The following is a 20,376-nucleotide window of genomic DNA, read 5'->3' as shown; positions in this document are numbered from 1 at the left end:
TGAAACAATGGTTATGGAAATACCAGTACTGATGAAATTTTTTGAAGTTTCCATAAACAATGAATGTTTGGTGTTTCTGAAGATACTTGTGGTTAATTTGTTTTTCATCTTCCTATTTCTATAGAAATGCAAGTTATCACATTGTATGTATGTATCCATAGGTTTTTCTTTAATAACCAAAATAACATTCACAAATAAAAACTGCTGAAAATAATTAATGAGCAACTACAATCTTATATCTCATAATGGAAAAACAAGAATAGTAGATATATACAGGGGCCAAGAAAGCAGGCAGCTTCACTTGCATAATTATTAAGTCCTTTTTCACAGATGTGGTACAGTACAAGTTATTCACACTATCAATATCAGGGTAGACAATTATTGTAGCAAAAGGACATATCTGACATGAAGCTGGAGTCACTGGCATGCTTACTTGTAAATATATTCATAAACTAATCATATTTAAGAACAGCAAAGATGGATTTCTCTCTCCCAACAATTCTACTACTTCGCTGAGGCAGGGAAACAGCTTTTCCACTACTAAAATATTCAAGAGTTACCAATTAGGGATATATGACCAAACAATTCTTTCTGTTACTTTTTTCAGTTTCATGCTTATTAAGATAAGCAGACAGAGAAATGCCAAGTTGTCCAGAAATGAAAATGATATAAAGACATGGTTTACACTGAAAATAAGAAGTTCTTGGTAACAACTTCCTGCATTGATCTTGAATTCGCAAGTATTTGTTCTACAATACTGGGTTTTCTATCTTTGTTATTTCTTTACTAATTCTTTTCCCAGGGTTGACTGTGGCAGGTAAGAAAAATGTGCCTCCACCTTTGAAATGTGGGTTGGAGATCAGCTACTGAAGAAAAGGCAAGAAAATTGCCATTTGTCTCCTCCCTCAAAGTAATCCAGGACATAAATAATTTATCTAGGACAAATTGACTGGTGGCAGTGAGAGGCTATCCCCAGGAATATGAGAGAGCACATAGGATTGTGGATGAAGGATTCAGAGACTACTTCATGAGAGTCAGAAGACCCAATCCAACCCATCCCTTGAATGTTCACAAGTACGCGTCTGGCCTGCAGACGAGTTTGACAGCCCTGCTTTAGCTATTCAACAAAACGTTTTTTCACTCTTCTACCTCAGAAGAGGTTGATCAGAGGAAAACATGCTGCAGTTTCACCCTGACAATAATTAACACAACGTAGAATACATAGATTGTGCTCCTTACCCTAATGTGATACATGCTTCTCGCACTACCTGGGACCTCAAGTCTTTAGCAGATAATTTAAATGCTCCATCAAGCAAACGCAGATGTTGAAAGAAGGTATCATACTCAGCAGCTCCAGCCAATAATAAAGAGCGGATTTTTTTCAACTGTTGAACAAAAATTTAGGAAGCAAAATTAACTATTTATCAGTTATCATCTGCAGAGTGCAGATCTGTCAATGTGATAAAAATTGTTATTATTTATATTTTCCATTTCAGCTAAGCCTCCAGATAGGGTACAGTGGTAAGCTTAAATCCAAGCCATATTAAAACCCTAACATATATTTTGAAAACAATGTTAAAAAATGAAATTGAGTTCTAGGTTGATTTAACAAATTTTGAAGCACACTTAAAGAGAAGGGCAACTTCTTATAACATGAGGCCTACCATGGAGAATGTGCTCTTATTCAAACTTGCCTCTGTAGAACTGAAAATTAAGCATTCACAATTCTTGCTTGGTTATATTTATATTTTCAACAGGAAATGAGAATTTTCAGGATATCTTGAACATAAGAAACTTCCAAATTGCAGAAATATACAGGCATAGTAGGGATTGTCCATATCATAAAATGCATAATCTCATGCCAACCAGGTTATACTACATAAGGAATTCATCTAGAATCAAATGCTTACTGCAGCTACTCTCTGTTCCCAATCATGTTTATCATCAGACAGGATTTCTCTGATTTTGTTTATGGATTCTTCAAAGTCTCGGCTAGAATAAATCTGTAAAGAAAACATAAAAACTATTTTACTAAGCTAGAAGAATTAACTGAACTACAAGAAATTATCCCTGCCTCATCACAAATCTTCGGTACACCTCCAAATATGTATTAGATGGTTAGTAGGATTGTTCAGAAAAAATGCATGAGAAGAGCAAAAAACTACTAAAAAGAGGGACTCCTGGTTTGCGAAGACAAATCATTTTCCATAAATTGGAAGAAATTTATGAATTTAAATTCAGGATATCAAATGCATGCATTTCTTTTCCCCCCTCTGTTATTTCATTAAAAAATTTGGTCTTCCATTCTACTTGAAGGTAAACATATTTTTGATTACCAGGGATATATCTGAATTTTTATTAATCAACATTTCATTTCAAGTATTAAAACAGATTATTATTATACTAATTAACAGGAAAGAATTAGATACATGTGTTAGCAATACACTATAACATAGAAAAGCAGGGAGAATAGAATAGAATAGAATAGAATAGAATAGAATAGAATAGAATAGAATAGAATAGAATAGAATAGAATAGCTTTATTGGCCAAGTGTGATTGGACACACAAGGAATTTGTCTTGGTGCAAATGCTTTCAGTGTACATAAAAGAAAGATACATTTGTCAAGAATCATAAGGTACAACGCTTAATGATAGTCAAAGGGTACAATAAGCAATCAAATCATACTAGGAAACAGTCAATAAAAATTGTTAGGATACAAGCAACAAGGGTACAGTCATACAGTCATAAGTGGGAGGAGATGGGTGAAAGGAAGAATGGGAGGATTAATAGTAATGGTAATAGTAATGCAGACTTAGTAAATAATTTGACAGTGTTGAGGGAATTATTTGTTTAGCAGAGTGATGGCATTCGGGGAAAAACTGTCCGTGTGTCTACTTGTTCTGATGTGCAGTGCTCTATAGCGCCGTTTTGAGGGTAGGAGTTGAAACAATTTATGTCCAGGATGTGAGGAGTCTGTAAATATTTTCACAGCCCTCTTTTTGACTCATGCAGTATACCGGTCCTCAATGGAAGACAGATTGGTAGTAATTATTTTTTCTGCAGTCCTAATTACTCTCTGAAGGCTGTGTCTGTCTTGTTGAGTTGGAGAACCAAACCAGACAGTTATAGAGGTGCAGATGACATTTTACCAGGCATCTTTTTTAAAAAAAAAAAACCAAACGTTTAACCAACCAAATGTTGAACCAACCCCACCCCCCACCCCAAGTAGCAAAGTAGAGATATAATCTAAAATTTGCCATCTGATAAAACAATTTAACAAATAAAATAAATTAGTAAATATCATGTAAAATATTAAAAACTCAAATTTATAGAAGTTACTAAAAACCTAATTGTTGTAGTCACAGGGAATAATACAACATGGCAGCTTGGTAGGACAATTCCTAATTTTTAAACTCAGAACAAGTAGACCAACTTGTCCCCTGAGATGGTAAAACAGAGCGGAACTCCACTGTGATCTTTCCTGAAAGCAGTGTAGTCACTATCACCTGATCTAATCTACTGTTATATATACACCAAACCAAATATTCTAATTCCACATTACCCAGAAAAAATATAAAAGTAAGTCGCATAATTTTCTCTAATTTTGCCCAGTATGCTTTAAACACATGAATTGTATCCAACTATGCACTTCTATTAATGGGAACTTCTTTTATCTAACAATGTCAGGTTTTTATTGTTTTAAATATTTTAAAAGGTTTGGCTTTATAGTTTTAAATGCAATTTTATGTTTCTTTTGTTGTTTGATTGGGAACCACCCAGAATTGGTTGAACAACGGGCGTCTCTATAAATGTTTTAAATAAAAAAATACACTGTCCGTTTTTTACTGCAGCATCCTGTTTACCTTTCATGTGGTCCAAAGGGAACTCCTCTAGTGCAGATAGAGATAGGATGGAATTACAAAGAAAAGAAGGGATCCAAGAAAAACAACTCCCCATTTTCTACTTAGGGATGTCTCCACTAAACCAACCAGCTTCCATTAACAAAAGAAAACATACCTCAATGTTATATTCTGTGTCTTTCATGCCTCTTGTGAAACGATAGTTACTGTTAATATCATTCATGACTTAAGACTGATTGAGATTTAAGAGTGTTCCCAATTATACAAGTTTCTTCACCATTCCATTCTGTTAGTTAGTTTACCAAACTTCTCATGGCATGTTCTGCTTTACAGTCTCAAACTAATCTGGTGTCTCAGTGGCAATATTGAAAAAGAAATGATTTGCCAATCCAATCAACTGGACTATCTTGTCTTTGTCCTTGTCTGAGATGCAAGCAGCAGTTCCAAATAATGTCTTTCTTTAAAAAAATGCATTCTACCACCACCCCGATGTTCTAGTGTGTTTTATTTCTAACCACACCATGAACCATTTACCTGAACGGTTGGGACATCTTCAAAAGCTTTAATGAAATCCTCCTCATCCACGGCACCAGCTCCTTCTTTAGTTGCTAGAAAATGCAAGAGGGAGGCAAGAATAACAGCGATGAAAGAAATTCATATAAACTGTATGTAAAATAGGTCTTATTGTAGTAAGAGCAAAGAAAAGCAATGGCAAAGCACACAAAGTCTTCAAAAAAAGACTTTCTTAAGGAAAAAACTGAAACAATCAAAGAAGACAAAATATTGCCTGAAAGAGATGGGATTTGTTTTTTCTAAAATGGTGAAGTTTAGAAAAAATTATATATATTTTTTCCTATATATCATTTAATTATAAGTAACGTGTGTATTAATGTATATGTATATACAGTACATTGTGTATGCATTCATGTATAATTAATGTAAATATGATACATTTGACTGGGCTAGAAGAATGAATCAGGCAGTTTAAAGCATTAATTAGATTGGACTCTATTTCTGAAAGTTTTCTGAAAGCACTACTGTAAAGTACAGGTTGTCCTCAATTTACAACAGTTCATTTAGTGACTGTTCGAAGTTATAACAGCCCTGAAAAAAAGTGGCTTATGACCATTTTTCATACGACCATTGCAGCATCCTCATAGTCATATGTTCAAAGTTCAGACGCTTGGCAACAGTCCCACATTGATGACAATTGTCGTATCCCAGGATCATGTGATCGGCTTTTCTGACTTTCTGTCAAGCAAAGTTAATGGGGAAGCTAGATTCACTTAACAACCATGTTACTAACAAAACTGCAATGACTGACTTAACAACTGCGGCAAGAAAAGTAGTAAAATGGGGCAAAAGTCACTTAACCAATGTCTCACTTAGCAATGTAAATTTTGGGCTTAAATGTGGTTGTAAGTCAAGGACTATCTGTATATTTATTAGATAGTTCTCCATCGTTGGGTTTAATGCATTCCATTTCCATTAACTGAGGCTCAATATTTGAAAAACAAACTGGCTTTAGAAGAGCCAGAGAAAATGGCATCTGAATAAAGATCTGAACTCAAGAATTTGTCCTATTAAAATGTCAGAAAGTTGTCTTTGAACATTTTAAGCAAAGCCATTAAGTGAAGTAAAGGTAGTGCTTGTTTAGTGATCACAATTGGGATCAGCAACCTGGTTGTTAGGTGAACTGGTCATTAAGAAAACTACGACCGTGCTTACGATCTTACTTCCGCTTTCCAATGTTTACAGAGCAACAAGGATCCTAAATGAGAGGACTGATTACAAAGTTTCTTGCTGTGGTAACAGTGAATGATCACTAAATGAGGTAGTTGCTAAACAAGGACCACCTCTAGTTACGATAAACATATTTGATAATATGCTTGTTGACATGACACAATCTCAAATATTTTACATAAACCTTTTAGTAGTTCCTCAAATCAACGAACAGGTGCACTGAGGGAGGTGTTATGTTCTATTGTTCCAATCATGCATAAAATAATGGAAAGGCAAAAAAAGAATGAAAGAAGTAATGTTTAAGTGTATAGAAGAGCTTGACCTACCTGGAGTTTTTGCGACTAAAGCTACTGCTCCTACTCTTCGAGCAGTGCCCGTCCCACTTTTTCGAGATAATGACGGAGCCTTTGAAGAGGTTGAGGAACTGGCTGAGGATGGACGGTTCCCATCCACCGAGTCGTCATCATCAAAATGTTTATCTACAAAGGAAACACAACATAAAATTCAATTACTTATGACCATTGCCCATTTTGAAGCAATTTTGCTCTGTAACTGTGAACAAATGAAATACATATATTACAGCAGGACACAACCTGTTATTCAGTAACATGAGCATAGATATATGCCTACGTGGACCCTGTCACTTAAAACTAAACATACATTATATTGCTTTCTAAAACCATTGGAAGACAGGGGGCTTCAGAAGATAACTATATAAAAACTGAGTTAAGTCCATGTATCTATTATAAATGTAACGCATAACAACCTTCATACCACTGTTCCTTATCTACATTTCCAAATTAGTTTGGTAATTTTCCTTTTTCAAACTAAACAATTGTGGATTTCTATTATGCATTGTAGTATTTCTATGTTTTGATTTTTTTTTAAAAAAAAACATCTATTTGATGAATGTTTTATACTAATACTGAATACTACTTCTCTGGATATGCCTCTGTTATAAAAGTAAGATTTATAAATATGGGCTGAGCTCCATGTAGATGTTTATACTCAAATGAGGGCCCTTTGTGGAATATTTTTATTCTGATGGCTAACTCTCACAATCATATTACAACCTAGTTTGGAAGGCTCCCCGGTGTCAAAAGCGTAAGGCTACAGGGTTCACAAAACTAATTTCCCAGTTCTTTGGAGTCTGACCACTGGGAATAAATATCTGTGTGATACCCAACAAATCCATCAAATTTTAAAATTTATTGCTGACAGTGATGCCATACCAAATGCCTTTGTTTCAGTCTATTTCTAGTCAACAACGTATTCAACACACATCTCCTTTCTAACATGAGTGAAACATGTGGGAGATAGAGGCCTAGATATAATACCACACCCTCTGATCTTTTTTAAGTGACTCTATGAACTATTAGTAATAAGAAGATCCATGCTCTGCAGACTGTATTTCAATGCAAATCATCAGCAATGAAATCACTGAACCATGCGCTCATAAAAGGGTGCAGACTAATACCTTTAGAGCTTCAATAAAGCTATCCGCTCGTCTTAGTCTAATTTTGTTATCGGCACTGGTGGAAAAGATGTATCTTCTTATCTTTAGGACCATGATAAAATTTTACAAGCAAAATGAAACGTTCAATTACTGTACAAACTAGGTCTTTATCAAAGCAAAAGAGTTTAATCCAAAGCATTAATTAATGGAATTAATTAGTTCAAAACCTTGTTGCTGAGCAGATCAAAAGTAAAATAAATAGCATAAACAGATGAACAGGAGGTTGTTCTCTCTCATATACTCCTCAGGGGTGTGGCTTCCTATACTGAAGTGTTAACTAAAGAAAGTATGATTTTCAGTAGTTTCTTTTGAAAAGCACATTTTGTTTTTCATAATGATTCAAAGAAAAAAAAATTCTTGTAACAATATTCCAGTAAAACTAATTGCTCTTTAAAGATGAGATATAAACAGCCAGAATTTCACAGAGTTTAAAAAGACATTTAAACATCCGTGATAATGTTTTTTTAAAAAAATCAATCTAAGTAACAGTTTGAATAACATTACATTTCCTCACTTAATTTTCACTGTTAACAATCTAAGCTTCCAGACATCAGGTTTTTGAGAGCACATGTTTTTGAGAGCAGAAAGAGAAACAAAGAACAGGTTAAAAATCTGAACATGGACTTCAGGAAATGGGAATCTAACAGTCAGACCTATACTATAAAGTCAGAATAAAATCCACCCCTTATGACAGCTGAGTGCTACATAATAGTTCACATAGACGGGTGAGGTTTGCAAGTCAAGCAACACATTTCATAAAGCTATATCCAAATCTGCTTTGCCTTCTACTGATTTCAATGGACTTTAAACCAGACAGTACATAGTTCCCTATATTTAGCCATTATCCATCCATCACTGCTGTTCCTTCTGTTTCTACAAAGCTCATTTATGAATGATCGTCTAGCTTTACATAGACACATGCCTTGTTTAAAGAGGCCTTTGTCTGTCCCTATTAACAGTTAAGCAAATTTTTAAAAATGCTTAATGATCTTTTTTTATTCCTCACTGAAGGGGGAAAATTTCACACACACACACAGAGACAGAAAGAGAGAGAGAGAATTGCTTACAGGAACATATCCTTTTGCAAATAAGCTTCTTCAACATTCCTTCATATTTTCCATAGCGAGCTTAGAGGTAACACTGTTTCACAGGCAGCTGCGGCTTCCAAGTCCAAGGCATAATCAATCCTTGCCCCCTGTGTTCATTAAGCATGCAGTTTCACACCCAGCGTTCGACAACCTAGGCTTGAGCACTGTTTAGATGCTTGTGACTGGAGAGTTGAGCCAGCCGATGCACCCTTCCCAAGCTTTTGAGGGGCAAAAGTGGAAGATTATTAAAGGCACCGGCAGAAGAGAATCTCTTCAAGAGCTGCTTTGACCAGCAAGGAAAGTAAAAAAAAAAAAGCTGAAGTTCATCCCTCCGGGAAGTCTAATGGGAGCATAATAACAGCTTGTCATCATTTCTCCATGACAAATGCATTTGCATATATTTGTCATTATGTTGCTTTAAAAGCTCACTTCCTAACATCAGTCTACTAAGTATAAAATTACAAGAAACAAGAGGTGATGTCAGGAAGTCAGAAAAAAATGTATGGGGAGGAAGAGATAAAAATAATGCCCCACCCTCAGCTGCACAAATTATCTACAAAAATTGCAAGAATACTTCTACAATTCCCAAACAAAGCTTTGTCACCTTCAGCATTCACAACTCTGTTACCTACATCTATTACTGTTGATTAAACTCACAATTGTGTTTCATTCCTCCTTTTCTTTCTAGGAGAGCTTTTAAGGGGTTGAAATGTTTTTGTAGCTACTCATTTAACTCATTTATTTAGCATGTTATATCATCAGCATCTTTTCCGGAGTAAGTTTTCAGAAGCAGCTAGAGAGGCTATGTTCCCAGGTTATAGATATCCTTGCTTACCCATACTAATTTGGACTGGAATTTCTGACGCTAAACTATGCAGACATTAGGCAAGATATCACGTGACTGTACTGCTTAAAGATGGCCATTCTGGAAGTTACATTTGCGGTCGTTAGGCCAGGATTTCACACTCTGTCCTGTCACGTTCACCCCTGCTTATACTGTTCTGCCTATGCCCCCTTATCTCTGCTCTTTTGACCACGTACACTACACTGCCTACTCCCACTGCTCCCTCCAACCTCAGCTGACCCTCAGAGGGTAGGGTAGCCTAAATGAGGGAGATGGGGGAGATAAGGCAAACTAATAAGCTTCACACTGAGCAGATTTTTGAATTTTTAAAGTTTTTAAAAAATCCATGTAGCAATAGCACTTAGACTTCTATACTGCTTTATAGTACTTTACAGCCCTCTCTAAGCAGTTTACAGAGTCAGCATATTGCCCCAACAATCCTCATGGGTCCTCATTTTACCAACCTCGAAAGGATGGAAGGTTGAGTCAACCTTGAGTTAGTGAGACTCAAACTGCCAAACTGCTGGCAGTCAGCAATCAGCAGAAGTACCCTGCAGTACTGCATTCTAACCACTGCGCCACCATGGCTCTATTCTGGTTAATGTCATGCTGCCTGGATTTCTAAAATAAAGAGTTCATGATATCAGAATTCATTTTCGTGCTCTGAATTAATTACATGTTTACTCTCTGTTCACTGTCCTCTTGTACTAATATAATCTAGGCCAATAAAAATGAACACATCTCTCGTCCGAAGGACAACCAAAAGATACACTAGGATCACTAAGTGGTAAATCCAATCTTTCATTATTTCAGCTGAAGGCAATTTGCCTTTTGCCTTAATGCCAAGACTTCAGTATTCACAAGTTACTGTTGGCCCCCATCGTACTGCTTTTCCAAAAGATCTAAAAATGGTTTTGTCAGCAGGCCTGAGGAGCACGAATGGAGAAAGAACCAATCAAGCGGTTGATTTGTGTTGTTGCTGGCATGGGTGGGTTGGGGTTGAGTTTTTATGTGGTGGAGTCTTAAACGTTGTAAGTTGCCTAGAGTTGTAAATTGGGAGGGATATATATTTGTTTAATTAATTAATTTGTTAAACAGAAACAAAAAGACAAAGCAAATTAGGAAGGGAGGGAGGGAGGGTATTTGGTTTCCTATTTCCCCCTTTTTGTGCCTCTGCCCATCATTTCTTCTTAAACCTCTTGCCTCTTTTAAAACAAACAGAAGCAGGGCATCGATTCCTTCTCCTTTTAATACTTCTCCATACTGTACTTTAAATAACAGAGATAGAAAATAATTGTCATGGGGACAAATATGCAACCAAATGTTTGTATAGGTTTCAATACTAGAGCTTAGAAACTATCTCTGTTAATCTGTGGTAGAACTGGATGTACAACTAGATTTGAGAGTGCACATTTATCGACAATATTTATTATATTAAATTCAAGATAAACTAACAGTTACATAGGGACAAACTAAATCTCAATGAGGTGAGGTTGCCTGAGTACCAACGGTAAGAGTAGATGCTTTCACTCATGTTGCTAAAACAATGTCTCCCCATGTGTTGCATTTATGTGTGTGTGAGAGAGACTCAAGGGAATCTAAGGGCAAGAAAATGTAAAGAAATGCTATATATGAATATTAAGAATATTCAGTTCTTAATATACCAAAAGGCTATTATAGCAGCACAGATGAGCTAATAGGGTCAACAATTGGTGTCAATCCTCGTTACTCAGAATACTACCGAGTGTCTCTTAGTGCAGTTGCCTGGTATTTTCTACTACCTAACTTACAAAGGGTACCTTACTTAATGACCTTCCCCTAATCTTAATCTCTAAGAGAGATGGGACATCCACAACCTGTACTGTCCTGAGGATTCAAGCCTTCTTTCTTTCTTGTCCCAAAGGTGCTTTTTCAAGAGGCAACTGGACTTTCTTGTTTTTCTTTGAAGACGTTTTGCTTCTCATCCAGGAAGCTTCTTCATCTCTGACTAGATAGTTGGGAATGGAAGGGTTATATTCCTTGCAGACAGCTGGTCATTTGCATCTTCAAAGAAAAAAAGGAAGTCCAGTTGCCTCTTGAAAAAGCACCTTTGGGACAACCATGACCTGGATGACTGAGAATCTCCATAGACATTCTTTCTTCCTTTTTGACAACATAGACTGATTTTCACAAAGACTGGACAAAATAAACGTTGGTGCTTGTGAAGAGAGGGATCTAAATTAAAGTGCAATGCTCCAGTCAGAACACAAGATAGTGCTGTTGTCCCTCAGATTGTTTTTTTACAACCAGGCTCAGGATCTTACGGAACTCAAACTTATCAAGGAAAACTGATGGTTTTAAAACTATAAATCTATTTTCAGGAGCATAATCCAAAATATGTGTGTAAATTGTGAATAATGGCCCAAAGTATACAAAGGCATAAGCACAAGTGGCAAAAAAAACCCCCCTCAACCTTAACGTAAGCTCAGAAAAATAAGCCAAAGACAGATTCTTAGCTAAAAGTAGATATACCTGTTTATGGGCAATATATAGCCTATTTGTTTTCATTCAGTTGGCAAGAGTGACTTTGTGCTAAACAAAGAGGACCAAGAGGAATCAAGTGGTACAAAGGCTAATGTAATCTTCAGCTGCCCACAAGAAAATCAACACTTCCAGTGGAGAGGAACAGAGAAACAGAATCTGTAAGACAAACACTAATACTATAAATGGAATTTGCTAATATCTGCCTGTTGCAAGAACAAACAACTGCATGTTCTTTTTTTTAATAAAGTTTTATTTGGGTTTTCACACACAAAATACAAGTAAAACACCTTTTTTGAAAATAGCATGATCCTGGGTTGAACTTCTTTCCATTCCAATTCAGTTCTATCATTAATATTCATTAAAATTTTAACACCTTTAACACTTCTTTTCAATTAAATATCATACTTCCTTAAAAACACATATAATCTCCATAATTAATTTTTCCCTTATTTCTCTTCACATATGTTTTATAAATCATTAAATATACCTTTTGTTACATTTATTTATTGACAAGCATTCCACTGAATTACGATAGCTATTTTATCAGACATTTTAATCATACATTGTTTCATATTTTCTAAAATTATTTCTGCTTCTAATATAACCATATTATCTTATGTACCTTTGCAGAATCCCTTTTTCTATTAAGTTTTCACCCATTATCTCTAAATAGGCCCTGTTTCTCTATATTTGCCTTCTGTCCTTTATAACTTCTTTTCCTTTCTTTCTTCCCTCTCATCTTCTCCCTCCTCCTTTTACCTCCTTGTCTCTCTACTTCTAATTCTCTCTTCTGCGTTTCCCTCTTCTGTTGCTTTCTGATTTTATACTTATTTTTCACTCTATTTTTTTTTTGGAGTTGTTTTTCCCAATCTTAAACTTTCCATTCTCTTTCCCCCCCTTTCCTTTTTTCCCCCCATCTAAGATTACTTGTTCATTAAAGATGGCTTCTTCTTTGTCTCAATCTTCTTGTTCTGCAGGCATTTCTTGTTGTTTCTCATAATTCCAAATCTCCATTTCTAAAAACTGTAATACGAAGCCAAAAGAACCTCTCCCTTCTTGTGCATCTTCTTTGTACTTTTTAAGTTCCATTTTCAGTTCTTCTAAAAGTGGAGCTATTTTAAACAGTTTTAAACAACCACCCGATTGATTTTAGCCATTCAAAACAATAACCAAGAATCCAGAAATCATCAAGTAATCCAGATAGTCCCGAGTTATATCTTCTTATTTCTTTTTCGACTTTCTCTTCCTGGGGTTTTTGTTGAGATATTTCAGTTAGAATGTATCTTTTGGAAGTCTTGTTGAGATTTTGCTGTAAGTTCTTTTTTAATTCCAGGCAGTCTCCTCCCTTCCAGATCCTACCCTTTTATTCTTTTTCTCCCCTTTCCTGTTTTCAAAAGCTTTTAATTATCCAGAAATCTTTATTATCCCTTTGACTTTTTATTTTCAGCATTAAATGCCTATTGATGTCGAAGTGGATTTTTTTTCCAATTTCTTGCTTAAGTCTCTTAGTTGTCAGTGTAGGAAAAGGAGAAAACCAAATCTTTTCCCTTTTCTCTCTCCTTCGCAGCTTAAAAATCTTCTTATGGAACAATGTTATTGTTTTTTAACAGTTTCAATTCCAAGGTACCTTATTTGTTGCTTTTGCTGTTTGACCCAATCAACCAAAACTTTCTTTTCTTATCTTCCTCCTGCACATTCTTTTCCGGTCGAGTTCTTCTTTGTGGTGGCCATTTCTGACCACCGCTGCAACCGCCTTCGGGAAAGGGAGTAATGGCCAGCTGGGGAGGAGAGATGTGGCTCTCCTCAACCCTGCTGGCAGTCTCCCCCCTCTTCACCACCTCTACGGAGTGGCTTAGCCCCGAAACTGGCCGGCTCGGTAGTGCTTTGTTTTTCCCACCGTTCAAAATCATTTGTACCTTAAAATTGTGCTATTCAGTAGTGGACAAGTTACTGCTATTCAGTAGTGGACAAGTTATCTGTCAGAAGCAAGAATGTACTTTCTCAAAGCATTTTGACAAAGTCTGTTGTGCCAAATTTAGGGACTCAAAAGAGATGGTGAAGAGTAACAGCTAGATTAGTCCAACTTCAATCTGGGTTTAAAACCATGGAAGTAAAACCAGAGATTCAAGGAAGCAGAGGCAAAGAATAGTCAAGAAGCCCACCAAAGTGTAAATCAACAAGACAGAACAAGGCTAAGATTTAGCAAGCATCCAAGCAGTGAGAGATAGTAAATTCTTCCTCATGCAGACCATTAAAAAAACAATTATAGGAGCAAAAAACCCCAGACATGTTGCTAGGAGAGATGGAACAGAGGGCTCCTAGGAATATTTCCCCCCACTAATCTTTTAAAAAGACATTAGTATCAAGCAAGAGAATAAGAAAGTGGAGATTAGCACTTCCGTTTTCATTTATCAGAGGCCAAGACTGGCAATAGTATTGAATAATTGGACAGGCCGTGATTAAGTTTCATGACAAATCCCCCTTTAAAGAAGGCAGAGCTACATCTGTTTTTAATGTAACTTGACATCTCTGCAAAAATGATGAATTATTTACTGGATTAAAGGCAAGTAAACAAGTAAAATAAAGAAAAAAAATGCACACAAAGAAACTGATAACAAAAAAAAAACAGGGTGGAGTTTGATTATAGTTTCTTTAGTTGCTTTCTTCTTGTCTGCAAAATATTTTTTATAATAATTCAACTTTTTCTATGAATTGTATTATTAGAATGTCAATTGATCAGATTTAAATTTATATTTCCATTATCATCTATTTTAAGTATTTTTTTTCTGAGACATGACTAAACCAAACAAAATTGAATAGAAAGAGCCTGATTTTCACCACATATGAGCTTCCAGTAATTTGGGGTTTTCTCATACACTGAGAAAACAAGTACAATCATGGGCAGAATTATGAGGGAACATGGTAAAGATCAACCTTCACTTGCTGTTCCTAATGGTGATGAGCAACATTGCCATTTCTCAACTACAGTTAAACAGCAAAGAAACATCTACTTGGTTCACAGGATGGCAAGAAGAGAAGAAAGCCTTTCAACCACACCACTTCAAGTGATGCTAATCAATGATTTTGCTCCTGAGGTAAAAGAGGCAATGACACAAAGAAAGAGAATGGTTAATGGATATGCATGAGTGGAGAGACGTGAGTGAGCAGAGATGGTGGGGAGGGCAATCAATTTGCACAAGCAGCAACCAACTACAGCTAGTTCTCAATTTACAACCACAATTGGGACAGGAATCTCAGTCACTGAGTGAAGCAGTCATTAAGCAAAATGCCCAGGTGACTGCTTTGCTCAACCACCGTAATCCTGGCACTCTAAGTTAGGGTTGTTAAATGGTCTCCTGGCTCATTCAATGGACAAAACAGGAAGAGCTCTCAAGTTCAGCTCCCCTCTATTTGTGGAATAATACTTCTCTAGCAGGCTGCAGGAATGGAGGTTGGATTTTCGGGATCTGAGTTCCATTTCTCTACCTTGCTGAATGAGTTGCTGAACTCCTTTGGCCAAGTAGGCAGTTTCTTTAGCCAGCGCTCAAAGATAAGACGGCATCCTCTCAGCAGGCAGCAGCAGCCTGCAAATTTTCCTGCTGGCTTGCCCATTGACTTTCTGGGGAAGTTGGTGGAGAAGATTGCAAATGGTGGTCACATGTAAGTGGTTGCAAGTGAAAACTGGCAGGCAAACATCCAAACTGTGATCATGTGACTTTGGGGAGGGAGAGGGATGTGGCATAATGTTTTACAATACCTGGAAGTTTGTTACGGCCATAAAGCAACCTTTTCCAGGGGATCATAACTTCAAGTGGTTATTAAATAGCCAGTCATGTAAGTTAAGAACTACCTGTACTCTATCGTTTAAATTATACTAGCATGAGGAAGAACTCTACAGCTTCCGGAGAATGTTCATGAATGTACAAAAACACATGCATCAAAGATTTCATTGGTTAAATACTTTGCAAAGTTAAAATTCTCCCAACTGAAATTGATTTGTTTTCTACACTTAAACACAGATATGGAAACGAACTTCATTTTAGATGAAGGCCAGCACAATTTATTGGAAAATTGCAGATTGCCTAAAAATCTGTAAAAATATTCCTGCATTAGTAACATAACAACAGAAACTACAGTTGTATGCAAAATTGTATCAAATTCATCACCGATATAGCCAGGAGGACAGCATTCCAGGGATGGACACTATTAAGGTCTGAACCTGGGAACAAATAACTTCCAGGTTATAAATACCACTACATAAATGTATCTCAGCTTGTCAAATATATGTTAATTCGGAAGGGTGAAAAGAAATAACCTTATAGATATACAGTATACAACTATACAAAATATGCAACTTACAGATGTCTTTGCTCCACACTGGGCAATTAACTTTTGAATTAGAGGCTTTAAACATAGTTGGGTGGTATTTAGAAGTACTCCTCCAAATCTAGCAATGAGCAGAATTATAGATAAGGATGTGTAGACGTGCAATTTACTGCTGAGACTGAGCATGATACTGATAAACACTAAGATCTACACCTAAACAGAAGCTAATGCTGTCTTGTGTTCATGTCAATTTTTTAAAATCTTATTCACTATAGCTTATAGCACAAGTTTAAAAATTACCGTATAAACAATAAAATTTCATTTGCAGCACAAAGTGGGTTAAGGAAAGCAAACTACAAAAACAATATTGTGCCTGTGTAGTGACGTCGCAGGGGCATATGAAAGACTGCAGAGCTTGCAGTGCAAAAAGGGTGGGGCAAAGGACCCAGAGGGAGTTGCATCATGCAGCACAGAGGGTTGGCTGTCATAGATCTGAAAATGCATGGACAGCCAAACATGTTAAGCAAACTCAGCCAATTGTCTTCCTCTCTATCTCTCCGTGTAAAATCACTGAGGGGGGGAAGGAAAGGAATTGGTAGCTAAGCAACGGGCGAATAGCTCTGGGAGAGACAAGGGAGAGAAAGTGTGAAACTGAAAAGTATGGACATTATTAGTTGTTTCCTTAATTTCTGTAAATAAATTGGTACACAGCAAAACAAACAAACAAACAAACAAAAAACCCTCCATGGGCATATCTGTCTCTGGGAAACAACCTTAAAGGCACAGACACACTCAACTGTTATAGAATCTATGATTAAACTATGACAGGTGGAAGGAAAGCTCAGAGCATATCTGACAGGGTTTGACCTTTGCATGCACAGAAAAAGCTACAATCCTGACAGACAGCTTTCTAGACACCCAGCTTCCTCTTGCAGAAAGGGAACTAATAACTAATATAAGCAGCGAAAAAAGCTAATGCAATCCTAAATTGTATTAACAGAGGGATACAGTCAAGATCAAGGGGAGTACTAATACCACTCTATAAAGCCTTAGTAAGGCCACACCTAGAGTACTGCATCCAGTTTTGGTCAGCACATTATAAAAAAGATGTTGAGACTCTAGAAAAAGTACTAAGAGCAACCAGGATGATTAGGGGACTGGAGACTAAAACATATGAAGAACAGTTACAGGAACTGGGCTTGGCTTGGCTAGTCTAGTAAAGAGAAGGACCAGGGGAGACATGATAGCAGTCTTCCAATATTTGAAGGGCTGTCACAGAGAGGAAGGGGTCAAGTTATTTTCTAAAGCTCCTATAGGCCAGACAAGGAATAATGGATGGAAACTGAACAAGGAGAGATTTAACCTGAAAATAAGGAGAAACTTTCTGATAGTGAGAACAATCAACCAATGGAACAGCTTGCCTTCAGAAGTTGTGGGAGCGCCATCACTCGAGACTTTCAAGAAGAGATTGGACTGCCATTCGTCAGAAATGGTGTAAGCCTTTTAACAGAACTTAGTGAGTGAGGTGACTCCCCAATAACCTTTTAAGTTAAATACCTCCAACATGCCTTTGGGATACTCAAGCCCCCTAAAACTGGGATTCCTCTCAGTCTTCTCTTGTAGTGCCAAGACAAACTTGAGAAGAATACTGAACCAGAGCAAAGTGAAGCAATGTGGTTGTTCTACTTTGAACTAAGAAGCAAAAAGACTACTGTTACTTTGCAAATCAAATTTAATGGGTTTCTTCTGCATCACTGAACTGAAGCACTATTTCAAAGTTTTGCATAGCCCTATTATACACATATATCTTCAGACCAATAAAGTACATATTCACATGGCACAATGCAACAAATGAACATATATATATATATATATATATATATATATATATATATATATATATATGGATGTAGACAGCTATAATTAATTCTTTCAGTAGCCAAAAATGTCAGGCGTAGAAAGCACTTGTTGTGCAACTCAAAACAGTACTCTACTATTTATTACAGAATGGAGATCTGCTCCAAACATCAATATAGAGCCACTGAGTAAAGAAACACCAAAAACTCTAAAAATTCTAAAAAGAGTTATTCTGTAGACATACTACAATGAACATAGGAAACCCAAAGATATATAGTTTTATCCAAAATATTAGGAATTTATAAATCCACAAATACTGAGAAGAACAATGAATTGAACTTTGCTTAATTGACAGAGCAGGATACCTATAGAGATACTAGCTCAGGGGTGTCAAATTCAAGGCCCTGGGGCCAGATTTGGCCCACAGGGTGTTTAGATCTGGCCCAAGGAGCTACCCTGGAAACAGCGAAGGACCAGCTCACAGTGCTTCTGCTAGCAAAAACAGAGCTGGGGGGGGGGATGTGTGGCTCTCCTGAGCTCCATTTTTACTGGCAGAGGTTTGCAGGAGGCCGTTGCAGCCGAAAACAGAGCTCGGGAGCCTGTTTTAGCTGACAGAGCACTCGGGCAACCACAGGCCCTAACCCAACATGAGTGACGTCAAGCTGGCTATGCCCAACCTGGCCCCCCCTAGGCCAAACACAACCCTGATACAGCCCTCAATGAAATCGAGTTTGACACCCCTGCTGTAGCTAAATGGTCATACTTAGCAAAATGTACACTAATTAGTGTATAAGAACTCTATAGAGGAGCATCACATGAAGATGAAAAGAAGCCTCGTGTTCTTAAAATGTTATTAAACCATTTTAATTGTGGGCATGGTGTGCTTGTGTAAGTGAAATGTCAGTTTAAATTCCTGCAGGCAAATATTGATTAATCAACTGGTGAGGTACAGCAGTATTTTTTCTCTTTTATTTCTTCTTACTATTCCCCTATGCCTGATGTCTATGGATAAACAAATTAACTATGTTAGTGTCAAGCTACTCTAATAAAAAGACCTACTTTCCAAGCCTTCCATGAAAATGAAGGACCTTCAGCACAAATAAACCTAAAGCTGCCACTTATCTGTATCTGGAATGCACAACTGGGGCATACTAGGTCCAAGGGGCTTTCCATACATATAATCTGGGCCATTGAGGTGGGCCTATTGCTTGAATGCTCACCTACATCATTCTGTCTGTCTCTAGACAGAAAAAATAGGGTTACTATTCCTACATTGTCCACTTAATTTTCTGCAGAAAGACACTGGTAGACAGTACCACAAAGTAGCCTTCCTCCTTCCCTTTCATTGTCTATTACCTTAATGTTAGCTTTTATGTGTTTTGTAAAATTTTAATTGAAACATTTGGAAGCAGTGGAAGAAAGTAGCCCATGCTGAACTGTGTACAGGTAGTCTTTGACTTACGACCACAATTGAGCCAAACATTTCTGCTGCTAAGTAAGCTAATGAGTTTTGCCTCATATTATGACCTTTCTTGCTACACTTATTAAGTGAATCACTGCAGTTAAGTTAATAACGGTTAAGTGAATCTAGCTTCTCCGTTGATTTTGCTTGTCAGAAGAATGCAAATGATCCTATAACAATGAGCCTATAACAGCAGCCCTGTTCTAGTTAGTATCTAATATTCTGGATGTGCAGCATTTTAAGTTATTTGGTTGAGGAACGGTAGAGCGATGCTACATTTGTATACCGCATACTCTGAAGTACTTTTTTTTTGCCTTTGGAACTCAAGCACTCAGCTTAAATATGAAACTGTACCTAAGATCATCTTAAGAATTGGTTCTCAGACTGATAAAGATTCAACCAACTATTATATAAATAATCAGATTTACCATTATCAACTAACAGAACTGCTTTTCTCCTCATTAATTTTAATATTGTGAGAAAGAGGAAGTTTCTGCCTAAACGAAGATATATTGGCTCCAACAGGAAAGCTAATTTCTTTGCTGGAATTCTGATACCTTTCAGCTCAATAAATCTTGCATGAGAATTGGCCTTGAAAAAGATTTTCAGATCAGGAAGCTGCCAAAAGCCCTGATAATAATAATTAGCACCTTGTTAAATACAAGGAACTCGATAAGATCACTCATGGCAGTAATATATCAGATATTTCATTGTTAATTATCCTTAGTATTTATGATACCTTTTTTTCAACTCCAAGATGATTATTTAAATGCATACATCTGCCATCATTAAACCAATAAAACATTATTGCACAGAATTGTAAATAGTACAAAATAATTGTAATGATTATCAATTATCAAGAATTGTAATGAAATTGAAAGTTGAAATTTACATCTTATCATATGGAAGAGAAAATTTCTGTAAGAGAACTCAAAGGAAAGCAATTGATAGGCAGTATTGCTTCATATCTTGCATTTATTAACCAAAGCACATACAATTCCCTCTTCTGTTTCTAAAAACAACTGAATTTGCAAACATGAACAGGACTAAAATGAAACCATTTCAACAAACAAGCTAGCCTTAAAGAGAAATAGGTAAGCATTGCAGACAGCAGAGATGTAGTGTTATTACGCTAAAAGCGAGCATCATAAATAG

At 36.6% G+C, this 20,376-nt stretch overlaps 1 protein-coding gene across 16 annotated transcripts in view; it reads right to left on the bottom strand.

Annotated features, from left to right (window-relative positions):
* Window positions 1-20,376, bottom strand: part of CLASP1 (cytoplasmic linker associated protein 1) — a 238,772-nt gene that overhangs the window by 97,627 nt on the left and 120,769 nt on the right. For all 16 annotated transcript variants that reach the window (XM_087920454.1, XM_087920438.1, XM_087920446.1 and 13 more), the window contains 4 exons: window positions 5,932-6,084; window positions 4,397-4,470; window positions 1,911-2,003; window positions 1,240-1,385 (listed from right to left, as the gene is read on the bottom strand). In XM_087920454.1, coding sequence (XP_087776580.1) covers window positions 1,240-1,385; window positions 1,911-2,003; window positions 4,397-4,470; window positions 5,932-6,084 — 466 coding nt within the window. The remainder of the gene's footprint in view (window positions 1-1,239; window positions 1,386-1,910; window positions 2,004-4,396; window positions 4,471-5,931; window positions 6,085-20,376) is intronic.

The sequence above is a fragment of the Pseudonaja textilis genome, chromosome 1 (assembly GCF_049901715.1).
Source record: "Pseudonaja textilis isolate UNSWEBS1 chromosome 1, rPseTex1.2, whole genome shotgun sequence".
Lineage (NCBI taxonomy): Eukaryota > Metazoa > Chordata > Lepidosauria > Squamata > Elapidae > Pseudonaja > Pseudonaja textilis.
Note: the sequence above shows the minus strand (reverse complement) of the source record. Positions and strands in the feature narration are given on the sequence as shown.